At 39.2% G+C, this 20,553-nt stretch overlaps 1 protein-coding gene across 1 annotated transcript; it reads right to left on the reverse strand.

Annotated features, from left to right (window-relative positions):
* Positions 1-4,534: 4,534 nt before the first annotated feature.
* HLH3B (Helix loop helix protein 3B) lies at positions 4,535-20,302 on the reverse strand. The gene is made up of 3 exons (XM_065221747.1): positions 19,908-20,302; positions 5,204-5,483; positions 4,535-5,138 (listed from the first exon to the last, which is right to left on the reverse strand). The coding sequence occupies exons 1-3, from the start codon at positions 20,260-20,262 to the stop codon at positions 4,535-4,537; spliced, it is 1,239 nt and encodes a 412-aa protein (XP_065077819.1). The 5' UTR covers positions 20,263-20,302.
* Between the last annotated feature and the right edge of the window lie 251 nt (positions 20,303-20,553).

The following is a 20,553-nucleotide window of genomic DNA, read 5'->3' on the forward strand; positions in this document are numbered from 1 at the left end:
TTATATAATAAATGTTATTTGTTAACTGCAGTAGGAGCTTTTGATTTGTGCAGGAATAGGAATTTGAGCAGGATTCTCTCTGTTTGTATTCATTAGTATGACTATGATTGCCCTGAAATGATATGAAATTTAGTTGGGACATGTTCAGAAATTTAACTCTTTTTCAAAATCTTGGTGACCGATGGTAGTACAGGCTTAAAGGTCCCCACAAACTGGTTCGTTAACCGCGGTAGCGATATTCGCGTGGGTACCCACACCAAAGCGACAGTTTTTTCGCAGCGTCGTAGCGATCGTGAGCAATGGATTCGTCGTCGGATGAAGAAGAGGCGCTTTCGCTAGTTTCTTTGCAAGCAGAGGGAAATGCGTTGAAGTATTTTGGCAATTTCCTTTATTTTAGTGATAGGTATTTGTTTACAGTTTTGTTTGATATTATAGATTTTTCAACACTGGTGATCACGGAAGTTCATGCAATTTTAAAGAAAGTTTGTCAATCTTTAGAAAAAAAATATAAATCTTAACTTCCCGTGGAATGCATATCATCAGAAAAATTTGCAGATCTTTGGGAAATTTCATAGACAGAACATCAGGGAAACTCACATAACTTCAGAGTAATTTGCAAAACATCAAAGAAAGTTTGTATATCTTCAGATTGCAGAGCTTCAGAAGAATTCGTAAATCATCAAAAATATTAGCAAAATTTCAAAGAGGTTCACAGAACTTCAGAAATGTTGATAGATCATTAGAGAAATTTAAAAAAGGCAAGCTCACAGAACTTCAGGAAAGTTCGTAGATCATCAAACAAATTCAGGTTGAAGATTGAAAACATATCTTCCGAGGAATTTGTGAAAGTTCAAGGAACTTCATAGAATATAAAGTAATTTCGTTGAACTTCAGGGAAATGTGAAGAACTTCATACCTGTGGCATGTTGAGCTGTTGAATATTTCCAGAAAAATGATCATAGTAAAGTTTTGGGTGTTTTCGATAATTTCTGAGAATGCTGGTATCTTTTTAGATTTTTTCAAAGAACTTTAACTCTCGGACAGTCTCTTGAGTTCGCTTTTAGTATTCTCCCGATATTTCAGATGAATTATCCCAGGAAAAAAAGATTTAGTTCGGCTAAATGCTTCTCCGGAACTCACCTAAAAAATGCAATGAAATTATTCTCAGAACTGAATTTAGTTCGCTTTGAATTTTCTTCTTCCCTTGGAATTCAACTTACAGTTTCTAAATTTTCTACTAACATATTCCTTAGATTTAGCATAGCATATGCAATTGTACAAATCGTGGGTCAACTATCTTCACAAATACCTTAGATTTCTCCTCCGGAAGCTTCTTTAAAGGGCACTGAGTTTATAGCAGTTTACCGATCTTTGTACAAGTTGAGCGAATTCCAAGTAGAACAAGGAATTTTGTAGAAGTTCTTGGAACTACATAGAAGCTCTGCTACAATTTGGAGAATTTCGGGGGGATTCAGGGAGTTTTGAAGATGGAAATATTGTAGAAATTCCAATGAAAGTCTGAGATCTTTATCAAATTTCAGCGAGCAGTAAATCTTTGAAAAAAAAAGACATATTTGAAAAAAAAAAAATAGATTCGAACCAATTCTATTAAGATTGCCGTTTTTGTTATTTTTGTCACTTGAAAATCACTTTCGGTACAAAAACCGCGCTTCTTCGCCATGCATTTAAAACGCGGTGAATTTTCCGCCGCAAATTATTCGCTGCCGCCACGTTAAAAACGCGCCATTTTGGGGGACCTTAAAGTTTTTGGAAGATGATGATGACATGTAGGCAGCTGGATCAGCAAATCGGACAGAACAATCCCATATTCTTCGGTTCAATGATTGGGTACTCGCAAGAGTCTCGGCCCGTCTGCTGCTGGACAGGGGTTGAACTGGTGTCTGCGACAGGTTGGAAGGCCGCTAAATATCAGTGTCCATCGAGCAAAAGCTCCTCCCTTTTTTAGTTTTTCTCGTTAAACTACTCCTCTCAACAAGTTGGTAAATCTTAGCCTTTAGCAAAAAGACGCTTAACACTTTTTTTCGGTGAATTTATGATCCTGTTTCACGTCATGGTTCTTCTACTTTTATTTATTTTCTCTACTGCACTAAATCAAACGAGTAGCAACAAGAAGGGATGTCGGTCACGCACTCGAAATTAAGAATGAAAATAGTATAAAGGACAAAATGGAACGAACTCACCTAATCTGGCCAAGTGAACCCAACAAGCTGGCCTGATGTGTTAAAGGGGAAGTCGCAATAGTAGACGGTACACTTCACGGGGTAATCCGGTTTGTGCTAGAGCTTGCACGGATTGTCCCGAATGTAGTCTTGAAACAACTCTTGGCCGTCCGATACAATCCGTACACTGTGGAACTCGATGCAGGAAATTCAAGTATTAGTTCGTCACCAATATCATTTTACGGTTGTAATTTCATGTTTTTTTTGTGGCCCTTCGAAAATGTCGTACAGCAGAATTGCAACCAGTAAGTGTAACCCAAGAACCAAAAGCGGTGCGATGCTAGTTTTTTATTGCTATGACGACGACAGAATCAAAGTGCTTAGAAGCAGAGAGGTGAAAGTCAATTCTCTTCATCGATTTCCTCTTTTGATGACTAACCTATTTCGCACTATTTCTGCTATGCTCTTCTATCATCCAGAACAACAAACGTGTGATAAAAGTGTTTGCCATCGAGTTATTAACAAAACAGAAAGTCGATCTAAATCACTTGCATCCCTGCTTCCAAATTTTTTTTTTCTTTAATATAGAGATTTTTAGCCATAGGCTAGTTCATCTCTTAAATTTGGTTACAAGATTACAACTCTGGAGAGCATTTTGTGTGGTTGTTGGGGGCGTATGGTTCTGAATATGGCGATGAGTGTGCAAAATGTTACGCAATTGAATCCTCCCTATTCGCCTTAGATCGGAGGAGAATGCCACTTCGACTTGTTTCGTCTACCAACTACTCTCTGATGTCAGTGTTGGGGAAGCAGAAAATGCATGTACTTGGTGGAATTGTTAGTTATTTCGACGCTTTTGGACAATGCTTGCCATTTACCACTTACTTGTTGAAAATCAACAGTTGGAATCGATGCTGAAAAAAATATTTCTGTTCTATTGGTGATAAATTTATTGAAATTGGTCCAGGGGCAGCTGAGTTATTAACACTCAAATTTCATAATTTCGTTACATGTTCCATCTTCGATTTTCACAAAGTATACTCCCATATAGAAATCACAGACGTAGTCCTACGTAAAAAAAAAATATCTAGCTGTTCAGATCCGTTTTCAGGAAGGAATTCGCTCGCTTCGTATCAGCAAGAATCCAAACAGGACGCTAAATCTGAATCAGGTGGCAAAAGCACGTGTATGAAAACTTTACACGGATGTTTTGACTAAAGAACCTGGATTGGGTAACATCTCATCCATTTGACAGGCTGTCTACTCAATTGGAATGACTGGATTAATCCTTTTAGTCAGTTTAGCCAATTTATTTGCGTTAACGCAATATTTGAACATTCCACAATTGATTTAATTTATAACCCATGGCGATATGAAAAAAGGATGACCCTTATTATCAAGTATTAATTAGTTATGCTCATCGTTGATTAGCAGAAAACAAACATGCTGACGATTTTCCGCTGAACAAAGTTTGAAACTTTTTATCGCATTTCCCTTTCTCTTATATCTTTTTACTTTATTCGGACAAAAAATAGCATGCACAAAATGAACAAAATGAACACCCGTCCAGGGGGGCGTGGCTTGCCCACTGAGTTCCTTTTCAGTGTTCATGCGCTGTTTATCGCTGACTATATACGTAGCAACGCTTAGCAACGGAAACGTTTCCAACGTTACCAGGGGGACACGTGCATGCAGGATTGTGTCTTTGTATGATAAGAAGCGCCAACAGCAAAGTGTACATAATATCCTTAAAGGTAACCACCAGTTCCCGGTTGAGCTAATTCAATAAAAATAAACTAATCTTTATCCTATTACCGCCAATCAGACACGTGGCCCGTTGGCGGTCGGCGTAAGGAAGTAATAGAGCGCAGCCAACGTTGATCATCATTTGAAATTAATTTGAGGGATTATGCGATCCAGCGTTCTGGGATGTGTTTGACTCTTGACAGGCGGAAGGATGCGTTCCTTAATATGGGAGAATTTCGGCTAGCAACACGAAGCAGGAAAGTGTGAGAAATTGTTATCGGTATTTTGCCAGGAAATGGATCGTAAGCCAATATAAATACTGTGATTGCGTGTTTTATGAGAGGGTGTGAACACGTGTCCACTGGGAAGCCATGAATTTTAAATTGGCAGCTGAGGAAATTCTTGCTAAAAGGTATCATTTTCTTTCTCATAAATGGGTTCAATATCTCAATATGTTTGAATTTGAATTTGACTTTTGATTACAGTTAGGTAGTAGTTATTTTTGTATCTAGATCGAACCTTGAACATTTATCGCATTTATTTTTCATGACATTGATTACAGTGATAGATTTATTTTCCTTTTCTAAATTTTCAATTCAATCCAATCTTTACTTTTTATCACCATCGCATCGCTCTTGGTTACATTTCTTCTTATCGAGATTATGTCTGCCGTCGGTTCCGTCATGATCCACTCCCGGTGGACCGTTGCAACTGTTAATCTCTCGTTTTATCTCACTTTCCACGCCGGTTCTGTCCATGTACCCGGTTAATCCCAGGTCCGTCTTGATGCCGCTTTCGATTGCGCACAAGGGAATGGCTTTTCTCCTGTTTTTCAACCCATGTTTGGCAATCTTGCCCGACGGGCACAGTTTATTGACCAGCTTAATTTTCTCGATTGTCGTTCCACAACCTGGTAATGATTCGATTTTAATGGACCGATGATATCCATTGCTGGCGTTGGAAAATTCCGTAGCACATTTTTGGCCAAGGTGTATCTTATTGAACGGCTTCGATACCATCATCAACAGGTTATTTCCGTTGTTTCGATAGTTTCCGGTGAAGTGATTTTCATTGTTGCCGCCGTTGAATTGATGAACCGGTTTGTTGAACCCGCTGGTCGGTTTCGACTGGCCTTGTTGCTCTGACGAAGACCTATCATTTGCTTCTTGTTTCTTCTGCCATTCGAGAACATTGGTCAACAGGCGAATGTACCTAATATTAAAGACAAATAAATTGACAAATAACATCTACCAACAAAATTACGCAAAGAAAGTTACCTAATGGCCATTCGCAGTATTTCATTTTTGGATAATTTCTTGTCCGGAGGGTGGGTCGGTACAAGTTTGCGAAGTTCAGCGAATGCACCGGATACGTTCTGCTGGCGCCAACGTTCTCTAGTGTTGGTGAACATTTTTCGAACCACTGGGCCGCCTCCGATTCCCAGCTTGGTGCCGGCTAGATTCAGCACCGGAAGAACTTCCGGTGGGGTGGACAGGGAATTCGTTTGTTTGCTGCATGATGATGACTCTTCGTTTGTTGTGATTCTGGATGAATGGTCTGGTTGAAGTTGGAAATTATAACGCGCATATTTTCATAGTAGGGAGCAGTTCCTCGCCGAATGACGAATCGGAAAAACTCGACCTTCTCCGATTTGCATAAAACTTTGCATAATTGTGTGATGGGTAATCAATCACATTTTTACAAAATTTCGGCCATTTTGAATGTTGTTTTTTTTTTTTTCAAAATGGAGTCTTTATATTTTTTCAATAAATTGTAGTATGAAAACGTCACTAAGCCTTCTGATCGAAAGGACGTCTGAGGCAAAGTTGTAGAGAAAAATAAAGTCTTTCTGGGAAAAAATACAGGGTGACCCGAAAGGAGGTGAAAGTAGACCACATTTGCAGCAAAAAAATGTATTGCAAGGTAGTTCGAAAAATCATTCCTTACCGAGTTATTGATCTATTTATTTTACATTGCCGAGCAACACTACCACTTTTTGCTCGGGCACTCGCGAATATTACCAAGCCCACCAGGGAGTAAGCATTGCTTGGTTACTATGATCAATCTTTGTTTACTAACCACTCTATTCAATTGGCGCGGTGAAAAAAAATGCAAGATCCAAATTTATCACATAATTATGCAACGTGTCATGCAAATCGAAAAATGCCGAGTTTTAAATTTTATTGTTTTTTTCTATGTGGCTTGGAACTGATGGGTGTTTGAGTATTATCCATTCCAGATAACCAGAAATCGAATAAATTCAGGAATTCTATTTCACACATAAGGTGAAAATTAATGCTTTTCCGTTGATACTGAATCCACACTCGTTCAAACCACACCCAAATTCGAAATGCACTAATACCAACAAGCATTGCAAATTAGAAAAATGGGAAGTATTGAAATTTTGATCATATTCGTAAACACAATATTATTGTATAATTATAATAATTCTACTGCTTAAATGACAACTTCAATTCCAAGATTCCAAGTTCAGGGTAGTCCTACTAATGCTCAGCGAAGTCTTGCCGTAGTTCAGGGAAGGCCTGCCAAACTTCAGCGAAGTCCTGATGAAGTTCAGGGAAGCCCTGCCGAAGTTCAGGAAAGTCCTTCCGAAGTTCAGGGAAGCCTTGCCGAAGTTCAAGGAAGTCTGGCTGAAGTTCAGGAAAGTTCTGCGGAAGTTCAGAGAAGTTCTGTTGAAGTTCAGGGAAGTTCTACCGATGTTCAGGGAAGTTTTTCCGAACTATAGGGAAGTGCTACCAATGTTCAGAGAACTCCTGCCGAAGTTCAGAGAAGTTCTACCGAAGTTCAGGAAAGTCCTGCTGAAGTTCAGGGAGGTGCAAACCAGGAACCAGGATCCTCAGATAGCCTATAGTCAGTTAAGGTAGGGTATTACCAACCGGTGGAAACTAACGATTTTAAATTGGCTCACTACTTGACTAGCCTATTGGTCCCAAGCAAATCGATTAACGTATCTCATTCTAGTCGAGAATCTAGTACTACACTATGTTTGTTTTCATTCTCGATGAAAGTTTGACAGCTAAAATGAGGGGTTCGTCGATATTCCTATGTTTCGAGGGGTGCATCGATTAGCTTGGGACCGAAGATAGTACTAGAGCTGAGCCAAAAAATTGAACATGTTTCATCGGGACCTGCTGGACTTAAGGACCGCCCACAATAGTCCGTTACCGTCACCGTTACCGTCAGTGTCAACTGACAGCTTGGTTTGAGCCAACGCTAATCAGTTTACAGTTTATTAGTGCTAATCAACCACAAAGATGCGTTGCCCTCACTGCGCGCCAGTACTAAAACGCTGACGGTGTGCTAAATTTTGAAAATTTTCGGAAAATTGACGTCTTGTTGCTTTTTCTTCACATCAGCGTAATCAGAAGCGTATTTTTTACCGTGTTGATTTGAACGATGGAATACATCGAAGAAAAGCTAATTATGAAGGGAAACTCTGCCCTGTGCGCAAAGGCCTTAAAAGAGTATATGGAGAAACAATATAAAAAAGAAAAAAAGCATGGAATTCAATTGCTGTCGAGTTGAATATTAACGGTGAGTTTTATATTTGCTTCTTGCTTGAACATAACATTTATTACTTCATCTGCTTTCAGTGGATGCAACGAGGTTGATTGTTTCGCGATCTGGCGGGTGAAGACTTATCCGCTTCCTCCTGTCCATTTTTCGAGGAACTGAAGTTTCTTCAGTCCCACAGTCAAGCTCGACCGTAAGATTTTTTTTTATCTAGTTCGTTTATTTGTAAGGCTCAATCGCGTTAGCTTTACGGAGCCGATAATTCATTGTTCTTTGTTTGTAACAAAATTCACTTTTTTTTTTTTTTTTTTCCTTGTCGGGTATTTTCATCACTGCGACCATTTTTCTGATCTATTGTGATATATTCCCCATTTTTTTTTCTTTAGCTATATCAAGATGCCGTATCACTATTATTAGGAGTGATCGCCATCGTTTGACTAATAGCATTATCCCAGCACGGCATTATACTTCGAATAAAGTGCACTGCCGTACTAGGAGTTGTTCTCCAAATGTCAAAGGGTTCTATCAGCCCCTTGTCGAAGAACTTACGCCTTTTATTGAAAATTGCCGGACAGTGGCATAGCAAATGTTCCGAGTCTTCCTTTTCTATGCCACAGAAGCGACACACATCATCTTGAAGTTTTCCAATCAGCTTCAAGTGATAACGGCTCGGACAATGACCTGCATATATACTAAGATCTTTCTTAGAAAGTTCCAGGATTTTGTGGGTCACAGAAATGTTTGGATTAATAAATCGCTTCGACTGCCTAGCAATGGAAGTTTTCTTCCAGTTTTCCTCCACTTTTGAAGATTCCCACGCTTTTAGCTCCATTCTAAGAGATGCAGCCGATAAGCCACAAAAGGGCTCTGGCCCGATGAACATATGAGAAGATCCGAGTCTTGCTAGTGCATCAGCTCTTTCATTTCCCTCAATCCCGCAATGACCAGGAACCCAATATAAGTTGACTTGATTATGACAAGACAATTTTTGAAGTGATTGAACACACTCCCAGACAAGTTTTGATGTACATGTCGCCGACTTTAAAGCATTTAGAGCAGCTTGACTGTCGGACATGACGCATATATTTGAACTCTTATAGTTTCTACGCAAACATATATCGGAACACTCTAAAATTGCTTGGATTTCAGCTTGGAACACAGTTGGCCATCTGCCCATAGGAACCGATATTTCTATCCCTGGGCCAGTTACTCCTGCTCCCACTTGATTGTTCAATCTTGAACCATCTGTATAAAAAACAATCGATCCTGGGCGAAGAACCGGGCCACCAAATTGCCATGAATTACGCCCAGGGTCAACTACTCGAAAAAGTCGATTGAAGTTGTATCTTTTCTCCATCCAGTCTTCGTTGTTCCTTACTAGAGAGTTGATACTAACAGTTTTTAGAATCGTAAGATGTCCTCTAAGGTCTCCTTCAAAGAGTTTCACTGACCTTGTAATCCTTAGAGCACACTTTTCGGCTTCTAATTGTACAAATTGATGCAATGGTAGCATATAAAGCAAAGCATCCAAGGCCTTCGATGGTGTACTTCTCATTGCACCTGTTATTGAGAGAGTTGCTAACCTTTGGAGTTTTTCTAACTTTCTCTGAACAACACTCTCTTTTGTTTTTGGCCACCAGACCAATGCACCATAAGTAATCCTGGGTTTCACAATTGCCGAGTAAATCCAATGGATCATTTTCGGTTTCAGTCCCCACTGTTTACCGAATGTTCTTTTGCATATCCATAGAGCATTGATAGCTTTGTTTATTGCCTGCTCTAGGTGCATATTCCAATTAAGTTTACTATCAAGGATTACTCCAAGATATTTGACAGCATTAGAAAGTTCCAAAAGTGTGCCTTTCAATCTTATGTTGTCTAATGAAAATTTCTTCCTTCGGGTAAATGGCACGATAGTAGTTTTAGAAGGATTTATGTTTAATCCTTCCCTATCACACCACGATGAGACAAAGTTTAAAGCAATTTGCATTCTGTTAGCGATAATACAATCATATTTGCCACGTACAATTATGACTATATCATCTGCGAAGCCAATTATTTCGAAGCCATTGGCTATTAAATTTTTGAGAAGATCATCAACTATTAAAGACCACAATAGAGGTGATAACACGCCTCCTTGCGGGCATCCTTTGGTTGCTCTTACACTGATTAGTGAGCTTCCAAGGTTTGCTGATATTTCTCTTTTTGATAACATTTCATTGATCCAATTTACAATGCAACAACAATTTTGATAACATTTCATTGATCCAAATTAAAATTCACTTAATTCTATGTCTAGTAGGAGTTGGGCCGGATACTCGCGGCTTACTCGAGGTTAGAGGGGTACATTGTCGAAGGATAGGAAAAGGGGAGGAGCTTGGGAGTAGGGTATCGTTGCCTCATCAGAGCGTTGTCGCCAGTATGAACGGTAGTGTGGTTCTAGATTCGTCTGGAGTTCGACCGGCTATTGTGACCAGTGGGGGAAGATGAGGCTCATCGAGACGGGGGACAAGACAAACAAAAACTAATAAAGAGATACAAAAGACAAACGAATTAAATTCTTATACTAGACATTTGCAGAAACACAAAAATCGACTGCATGTAGCAGAGATCGCGGGTACCCAAAACGTCTCTGATAGAGATTTAGGGTTGTCTTCCTTGGGTCTCGAGGGTATTCAAAAGTCGCTCTCTGGCGGCGTCATTATCCGTACATTGCCAAACTACGTGATCGATGTCGTCGTAACCGTTTCCACACCGACATATGTTGCTGTCCACGAGGTTTATTCTATTGAGATGCGCATCTAGCGAGTAGTGGTTGGACATAAGTCTACTCATCACGCGAATAAAGTCACGACTTAAGCCCAAGCCTTTAAACCACGCTCTCGAAGAAACATTAGGAATAATTGAATGTAACCACCGTCCAAGATTTCCATTGTCCCAATCGGTTTGCCAACTCGAAAGGGTACTCTGACGCACTAAATGGTAAAATTCATCGTGTGAAATATGCCTGTCATAAAATTCGCCTTCATCCACGCCCACCTTTGCGAGAGAGTCCGCCTTCTCATTGCCTGGGATTGAGCAATGTGAGGGGACCCATACAAAGGTAATCATATATGATCTTTCGACCAGCACACTCATCTGCTCCCTTACCTTTGAAAGGAAATAAGATGAGTGCCTACCTTGTTTCATCGACCGAATAGCCTCAATCGAACTGAGACTATCCGAGAAGATGAAGTAATGGTCTGCGGGCATGTTGGAAATCATCCCCAATGCGAAGTTGATTGCTGCCAGCTCAGCAACAAAAATGGAACAAGGTTCCTGGATTTTGCGGAAGGCGCTAGAGTTTTCATTGAAGACACCGAAGCCAGTGGATCCACTGAGACGAGACCCGTCCGTAAAATATATTTTCACGCAATTCACATGTTGGTACTTTTCAGTAGAAATACGTGGGATAATAATAGGTCGAAGTTGATCGGGTATCCCATGAGTTGCTTGTTTCATGGTCAGATCATATTCAATTGAGGAACTGCGATTGGTGAAGTGAGCACGGTCTGGAGTGTAGCAGCGATATGTAGTGGTGGTAGATTCTCATAAATCGAGATTGTGTAAATATTCAGCCCAAGAATTTCTTCAAAATTTTCAATTATAAGTGTGTTCGTCACTCCGCATTTGATTAGTATTCTGAAAGAGAGCTCCCAGAAACGGTTCTGGAGGGGTGTTACTCCTGCCAGAACCTCGAGACTCATGTTATGCGTTGAGTGCATACAGCCGAGAGCAATACGCAGACAACGATATTGAATTCGTTCCAATTTTATCAGGTGATATTTTCTTGCCGAGAGAAAGCAGAAAGAGCCGTACTCTAGAACAAAGAGAATTGTTGTTTTATAAAGCGTTATGAAGTCTCCCGGATGAGCACCCCACCATGTGCCGCAAATTGAATCCTTTGATCCTTTGTTGACATTTTTGCTTCAAATACGTAATATGGGTATTCCAAGTGCACTTTGAATCAAACCAGACCCCAAGGTACTTGAAAGACAATGATTGAGTAATGTTTCTGCCCAAAAGATTAAGCTGCATTTGGGCTGGGTACCGCTTTCGAGTAAACACTACCAGTTCAGTTTTCTGCGGCGAGAATTCGATCCCTAGATTCATAGCCCAAGAAGACAAGTTATCTAAGGAACTTTGCAATGGTCCTTGCAAGTCCACGGCATGTGGACCTCTTATGGAAACCACACCGTCATATGCAAGTTGTCTTAGCGTGCATTGTTCTGCCAAACAGTTGTCGATATCTTTGACATAAAAGTTATAAAGAAGAGGGCTGAGACATGAGCCTTGGGGCAGGCCCATGTAGCTAATTCTGGAAGTTGTCAGTTGTCCAAGGGAAAAGTTCATTTGCTTTTCTGACAACAAATTGTACAAGAAATTATTTAAAATTCCAGAAAGTCCACATCTGTGCAGATTGTCTGACAGAATTTCAATGGAAACTGAATCAAAAGCCCCCTTAATGTCCAAGAATACTGAAGCCAATTGCTCCTTGTGTGCAAAGGCCAGTTGAATATCTGTGGAAAGCAGCGCTAGACAATCGTTTGTTCCTTTGCTCTTGCGGAACCCAAACTGTGTATTTGATAGCAAGTTATTTGTTTCGACCCACTGATCGAGTCTCCGAAGGATCATTTTCTCCAACAATTTCCTAATGCACGAAAGCATCGCAATCGGACGGTATGAGTAATGGTCAGACGCTGGTTTGCCAGGTTTTCGAATGGCTATTACTTTGACCTGTCTCCATTCAGGCGGTATAATGTTGTTTTCTAGTAAGGAAGACCGTAAGATGAATTATTTTTCTATCTGTAGTATTTATTTACCCAAATTATTTTTGAAAATTTCAGGACTTCCTCCAGAGCAATATTGCGTCCAAAGAAGGTCATGGACAGGATATACACAGTGACAGTGAAGGTAGCCTTAACATATCCACTCCAACGGCCACCCCGACCATAAAGTCATAAAACATTTTTTATCAGATTTTTTGTCTTAAAATTCTTTTCTAAAATCTTTGTACTAGATCACAATTAAGCTCAATTTTGATTCTCAATGATCAATTTCATTGCTATGGCTGTATCTGTGGCCTCCCTTAGCACATTAGGTGAAGGCGCAGATTATGCTGGAGGTGGCTGGGCTCGATTTCCGGTCCCGTCTAGGAATTTTTCGGGTTGGAGAATTTTTCGACTTCCCTGGGCATAGAGTATGATTGTACTTGCCACAAAATAATACTAATGCAAAAATGGTACATCCATCGAAAGCTCTCAATGAATAACTGTGGAAGTGCATCTAGAACACTAAGTTGAGAGCACGCAATAATGCCATACGCAATAAGCTTGAAATGCGAAAAAAAAAGAAGAATAAGAAGAAGAAGAAAAAGAAGAAGATACTGTATCTAAAATGATCGAAAAAAATAATAATACTAAATCGACTTAGGGTGGTAAAAATGCATGGACAAATTAATCGAAACAATAATATCGGAAAAAGTAGGTGTCTCGAAACATTAAGTTTTTCGAAGGCCATTAGATTCAAGTTATTGGGATGTTTTTGTCATAAGACCCAAATGTTGGATAGTGAAGATTAAATTAAGATATTCTTGAAATCCTTGAATTGAAAAAAAAAAATAATTTCAAGGAAAAGCGTTGATTTTTTTTGAATTAATCAACGCTTTACGTTTTTTTAATACTAATTAACTAAATCGAGGGTCGGATAAAGAGCAGGTTTAAGGCTGGAGATAACTCTGCAGCGCTGAGGAGAACAGTAGCCGAACTGCTAGGTTCAGACTACCCAACCCATGCCCACATATACACGGACGGATTGCTTTCCCGAGCCGGGGTCGGAATTGGAGTAGCCGGAATTTCAGCAGCGATGAGTAGCAGCCTACCGCCACAATGCTCGAGTTTCTCCCCCGAAGCCGCGGCCATCTTTGTTGCCGTTACAACACCCTCGGGCCGGCCTATACTGGTGCTATCCGATTCGTACAGCGTGATACAAGCCCTTACATCTGAGACCCCAACTCACCCCATACTGGGTATACAGGGTATCGTTGAGGCCACACCCCCGAACCTGGATCCCTGAGCACTACGGTATCCCAGGAAATAGCGAAGCCGGCAGCCTGGCAGGGTCTGGACCAGCTTGTCCTCGTTACACCGATGAAGTGACATTACAGGACATAAAGCGTTGGATAGTCAGCAAAATGTGGGAAGCCTGGGAAGTAGCGTGGTGCCAAGCCCAATCCCTCTTCATCCCAAGAATCAAAGGAACGACGAGCAAGTGGACGGATATGCCGAAACTACGGGACCAGAAAGTGGTTTTTCGTCTTAGGACAGGTCATACAAGGATCTCACATAGTTTTGGTGGGATGCAGTTCCACAGAATGTGCTAAGTTTGCGGAACCATTGCATCGGTAGAACACATCCTATGCCTGTGTCCGCAGTACCAACATCTACGGGAGCCGTACGCACTTCCCAACAGCATAAGGGCATCTTGGGCGACGAACCTTCGACTTTAGCGACAGCTTTTTATTCCCTCAAGGACGCTGGACTATAAAACAACATGAATACCTCTCACCCCAGCAGGCCTGGTTTCAATCACAGAGGTAAGTCTAAGACTAGTAGGTCCCGAAGAAACGTGCTCAACTTTTTGGCTCAGCTCTGGTACTATCTTCGGTCCCAAGCAAATCGATGCACCCCTCGAAACATAGGAAAATCAACGAATCCCTCATTTTATCTGTTAAACTTTCATAGCGAATCAAAACAAACATAGTGTGGTACTAGAAGTTTTACTAGAATGGGGTACGTTAATCGATTTTCTTGGGACCAATAGGCTAGTCAAGTAGTGAGCCAGTCAAGTGGAATCGTTAGTTTCCACTGGTTGGTTCAATCCCAGTAAGTAAAGTCGTTGGTCCCCGGTTCATGAGTTGATGGGTCGATAGGTCCAGGTGTGGGAGCTGCCTCCCTGGCGTCGGTAGCATTGGTGCTCAGCACGGAAAAAAAGATCGACGGATAACAAACCAAAAAGGGAAAAAATATATATACAACAACATTTAGGTCCTAACTTTCTTTTGGCTGTTGGAACATCTGTGCCAGACGGGGGTTTACGGTGGAGCTCGGCTCTCGTTCAGAACCCCACATAACTTTGGAGTACCAGATTGCATTATTTTCGTTGCCTGTATTGTTAGACATTTACTGGAATCGGTTATAATTGTTTCTCTTTGAGTACATGTGAATTGTAAGCCAGCTCCGGAACAAAATTTGCAGGTGGAACCCCTCTCTGGGCCCCTTTTTATAAAGATGAACTAGACAACGGCTAAAAATCTCTCTAATAAAGAAAAAAAGTACTTTTTTTTCGTTCAGTGTATTTTTTCTTCAAAGATAATTTAACTTCCTACAACTTCTTCTCAAATGTCATTTTAATCAGATCAATTGTTTTCATGTTATAATTTTTTGAAAAAATATAATCCTTTTTTTTAACGCCTTTTTTAAAAGTTATTGTGAAGAAAAAATTCATATTTAAATGAAAAATACAACCATTAACAGCGAACATATGAGTAATGTTTCTTTATAACCGGAAACACTCATGTCCAACCGGTTTGCGTTTTGGGCTGGAAATGCTCCATTGTCATTCACAAAGTGTCCAACGAGGTGCTCATGTCCGGAGAACTTAACAAACACGTCAATCGCCGATTGCTCGCGAATAAAAGCTCAATCTATATGGGTAAGACAGCTTTTAATCATGAGTTAGAACGGATTTAATTTTGATTTACTCTGAGTTACTCGAGTTGCTCGAAATTCAATGCAAGCAGACTCAGTAACCATGTTTTGTTGTGCTCCTTGCCCACTTGTTAAACCACAATATCATATAACCGTGTTTCATACCGGAACATCATCCTCAAATAACGAAATTGTTCGTCCTTCGAAATGTACTAATTACCTATTATAGGTAATAGACCAATTCTAAACGCTTAATTGTTCCATACCGATTTCATATTAAAATATGCCTTCTAGTCACACATCTATGAATATTTACTGGAAGACATTTGGTTTGCTTGGCCCTCTCCTGAAATAACCATGGCTCTCAAAATATTCCAATGATTTGTACTGGGGCAGTGGTAAAACTCAATGCAGCAATGTTGTAGTTTCAGGGTTACAGATTATATTCATTATTTTTTTATTATTGCAACTGGACATGTTACAGTATACATTAAAGAAATAGCATTAAATAAATCCTGTTGATGATATTTGCAAAATGCAAGGATTGGCTGGGGATTTAATGAAAACAAGAAACTGGCATTCTCTATTCATATTAATTATTTTATTACTCGAAGAAAAGATTCCCATCCTTCTTGAATAGGTAACTCATGCTCTCCTTGGTGAAATACTTGTCTCAACTCAACTAATGACACATATAGGATGAAAATCTTAGATTTTAGCGAAATGGTGACACGCAGTCGCAGGTTTTGGGTTGAAAAGTTCTGCGATGTTTATTCGACGTCCCTAATCGCTAAGAAGGAATCCATTTATTGGTACGAAAAAGTGCGGCCTTGTCGCCAACGACCGACATAGTCAGTTTCCTGCACTTGAGCATCGGAAACAGTTCCACATATCAACGGAACTGCCATACCAGGCCACCACCAAACTGCCATCTCACTACACAGGCAGTCGTACTGTATGACGGTTGTTCCACCATTTTGATGATAGGATAGGTACAGTATCATCCGCCTTCATCGGAATCGTTCCGAAACCTCATCACAAGTATAGTCGCTATATTCATAGTGTGGCGGATAGAATTTCGATTTATCAAAAATCAGAACCAATTCAATATAAGGTAGACCAACAATTGAAAAGGTACTATCAAATTTTATAAACAAAACGTTGATTATTCTTTCCTCGCTAATCGAACGCAAATTACCAGCATCATCGGATAGGGGAAACGTTCCCCAACCCAAAGATGGTATTAATTTGCGTAGACGCGTCTTGAGTCACGAGAAAAGGGTTCCGAAGTTTTGTTCGTAATAACTTATGTGCTCTTTTCTGTTGTTGGTCGTGATTTGCTCGATTGGTTCCGCTATTTGGCAGCTCAATTGGTTCCCAAAATTCTATTCGCCAGACTATGAATATAGCGACTATAATCACAAGCGCTCGTTGGATTGCAGTCGATGTTTACTCAAACTGATGACAGATGATGTGTATTCAAACTGTTTTCACTTGTTGACATACACTCTTAGCTACGATTACCTTAAATTATCGATAAAAAATTATCGGTATTTTTTACCGATAAAAATCGTTACTTTTTACTATTAATAGGCTACTTTTTACTTTAAATTAGGTAATTTTTAACGTTAATTATTGGTAATCCATGATAACAGATAATTTGAGTATGAGCACTTTCTTCGATTATCGGTATTTTTTACCGATATCTAGGTATTCTTTACCGACTTTAAGGTATGTGCATCTTAGCGTGTAGGACTACTTTGATTAATTTTGCGTAATTATGAGTAACTCAAATTTACTAGATCCATAATATTAACTCGGAGTACAGCTGGCTTGCCCCTAGCCCAATCGTGCAAACAAACTATACCAAATGATAGAGGAGTCATTCCTCTACCTGTTTGTGTTCTTAGTTTTCGAGATTGAGCTTTATACCCCGTTCACGTTACAGCGTATATCACGTGATATACGCTGTCTTGCAATGAGCACTCATACATCTAGTTTTCACTGGAAATCCTATGTATAAGTGCTCATTGCAAGACAGCAAATATATTATATTAACAATATAATCCACTCTTTCGCTAAGCTGGCGAACCAAATTTTTAGCGATGAAAGCACCTCTGTGGCCAAAAAGGCTACCAATGTATTTGTTTATCGCCACGAGGGGTAAACCAAATGAAAATTTGTTTAATGTTTCAAATGAATGTATTTCAGCATATTATTTTATTTGATGACAACAGTGACATGTCAGACATATTTTAAAGTAATATACACAATGTAATTAATGAAAATAATGTGACTCTTACTTTTGTAATAAGTGCTATATTCGCACCCCTCGATTGTAATTGAATGATTGTTGCTAACCTTTTTCAACGCTAGATGGTGCGTGAAGCAATATTTTGCGGGTCGTCATTGCAATATTTGGAAAAGGCATGAATGGATCATATTGTTAATATGATATATTTGAAGACAGCCTATATTACGTGATATAGGCTGTAATGTGAACGGGGTATTAATTCGCGAGAAATCGGTGATTGACATGTTTGTTTACAAAAGCAATTACGCCCTAGTCTCGAAGTTCTTCGGATGTCTTCTTGTGCTACACTACAACAAACACCAGGTAGTGATGAATCGTCGCTAGAACTATTCCACAGCCGCAGACAGTATATCAACAAAGTCAAGCGCATACATTTTTACCTGTAGATTTGAAGACATACTTGGCAAAGAAGTGTGCGTTTGACTTGCACTGTCGCATTATTGGCCCTTCACGCTAAGATGCACATACTTTAAAGTCGGTTAAAAATACCTAGATGTCGGTAAAAATTACCGATAATCGAAGAAAGTGCACATACCTAAATTATCGGTAATCATGGATTATCAATAATTAACGTTAAAAATTATCTAATTTATAGTAAACAATAGCCGGTTTAAAGTAAAAAGTAACTAATGTTATCGGTAAAAAATACCGATATTTTTTTACCGATAATTACAGGTAGTCGTTGCTAAGAGTGTTCGCTCATTTTCAACTTCTATTAAATTTTCATACTGCCGTACTCTAACGGAATTATTTACCTACCCTCTTCTAAGACCATTCTCTAGCTAATAAATTATCTCACTAAAGCTTCATGTTAGACAGCATTTCCAACCAACTCTGAAAATCGCAAACTTCGCGTATGAAGTAACATATAAAAACAATTTGAATGAAACAGAAATTTGATGAAAATTCTAAAGAAATTTTGAAGAAATTTTAATAAACTCTAGGGATAAATAGCACTAGAGAAATTAATTTTTTTAATATCCACAATAGATAGATAAATTATTTCAAAGAAAAAATCCTACGGAGTTATGGAACTTTAGAAGAGTTTTGTCTAGAATTTCAAGTCAATTGTTCGTAGAGTGCATTTGCTGCCTTTGTACCTAGTAATCCGTTTGGTTCAATCGCATTTAGTTTTATGCTTAATTTAAATGTCTATTGCACAACAAGAAACATTTCGAAAACTTGCTAATTGGGATTTACTGATCACTATGCAAATTTAAAAAATAGTCATAACCCATTACCTGAAGTTAGGCACCACGACTTTTCAACTGAATTTCTTATTTTCTGCCGTATTTAGGAGAAATAAACTATTTGGATTTAAATAATTTGTTTTAGGTAAATAGTGTACTGTAATGTTTACAACATGAAAATATGAGAGACGAAATCGAACTCGCTGCTTCCAGCATTGATTAGTTTAATGCTAAACTCTTGAGTAGGGTGTTTCATTTTGAAAAAAGTGATGAATTTTTGATAGGCCACCCTCCAGTTCGATTCATAGCCCCAAAATATGAACCTGTGCAAAAAATGGTAAAGATTGATGAAGGTTTAGAGGTCGCGCCAATGATTTGGATTTTGTATGGAGATTTTGGTGAATTAGTATGGGAAATTATTGATTTTCGTTTACATTGCTCTAACTTTGGTTGTAGTTGTCCAAACGTTGAAAAAAAAATATATGTGGTTGTCATGACAATGATCAACAAGCCTGTTGTTGTTGCGATGAAATTGGCGTTGTTGCCTTGTACATATTCATCTGTCAATTTACCCTATTTTGCCATTTTTTCACATTTTTATAATTCTTGATACGCTGCAAAACTGAGCGTAGCAACTGTAGGCTTTTTGTTTATTGCCATAGCAATAACATACTAAATTTTTTCGACATTTGGACAAGTAGAAGCAAAGTTATAGCGATATAAGCGATTTTTTAAATTCTTCCATAGTAATTCCCATACAAATTTCAAATCATTGGCGCGACCTCTAAACCTTCATCAATCTTTACCAATTTTTGCACAGGTTCATATTTTGGGGCTATGAATCGAACTGGAGGGTGGCCCATCAGAAATTCATCACTTTTTTCAGAATGAAGCACCCTACTCTTGAGCTAAGCATATGAATCACAAAACATCTCATTGGATTTTCAAACGAATGGGTTTGGAATGCGGTTTACAGAAATTTTACAGAATTGTTTAATTAAAAAGTTTGTTTCAATTGTGAGAAAAAGGTCCCCTAATATGAGATAGATGCGTATGCAAAAAATGACTGCTCAAGAATACATATCCTATCCCCATGTGGGAATAAGTATAGGGCAGGACAAAGCCGTATGACACCCTAGTGAATTCCATCTGTTTTATAACCATTCGTATCAATTAAAACAAATCCGCAACCAACCGTTCTTCTCATCGACCGACGAATATCGCGAATTGTCCTCCATTCCATCGCTATCGTTTGACGAAAAATCGGAGATATCTTCGTCGGATTCGTATATCGACGCCATGTTGCTAATGGATCCCTCAATCGACGATCCTCCACTAAATACACAATCTTGTTTGGTTTCTATCGGCGTTGAAACCAGGGCCGTGGCCATCACACTTGCATTAGCATTTTCAAACACCGTCAGTAATCCTTTGGTAGATGGAAGCTTCTGGTGGTTGGACATGGTCGATTTTTGAAGGGTAAAAACTTTTTGATTGGCAGATTTATCACTTTTGCTACTTTGATCACTTGTGGTGTCCTTCCAAAGCATTACTTAAGTTCTCAAATTAGCAAGTATATGCAGAGTAGTCGGTAATCAACTAGTCAGTATCGGTGTCTTTCGACGACTGGTCCATGCGGGTCATATCTCTGATACCGAAAGGATATGAAAAGTTCATTCACTGAGTGTTCATTTTGATTGGCTGTAGCAGAGCATAGAGGGTGAAATTATACTAGCTCCGCCTTTTTGCATTGCATTTTCCCGTTCCTGAATTGCAGAAAAGAAATTGTACTTTAAAATCAATTTTCAAAGTAGTCCTATTAACCAATGAATGTTTTTTTT

Source organism: Ochlerotatus camptorhynchus, unplaced genomic scaffold (genome assembly GCF_037179485.1).
Source record: "Ochlerotatus camptorhynchus isolate MF236.1 unplaced genomic scaffold, CSIRO-AGI_Acam_v1.1 ptg000147l, whole genome shotgun sequence".
Classification (NCBI taxonomy): Eukaryota; Metazoa; Arthropoda; class Insecta; order Diptera; family Culicidae; genus Ochlerotatus; species Ochlerotatus camptorhynchus.

Excerpts from the sequence above, each read along its gene's own strand:
- HLH3B (XM_065221747.1), bottom strand. The coding sequence starts at position 20,262 with ATGCTTTGGAAGGACACCACAAGTGATCAAAGTAGCAAAAGTGATAAA. Across the intron at positions 5,484-19,907 it reads GTCGGTCGATGAGAAGAACG|ACCATTCATCCAGAATCACA; the intron begins GTTGGTTGCGGA and ends AACTTCAACCAG. Across the intron at positions 5,139-5,203 it reads ATACTGCGAATGGCCATTAG|GTACATTCGCCTGTTGACCA; the intron begins GTAACTTTCTTT and ends CTTTAATATTAG.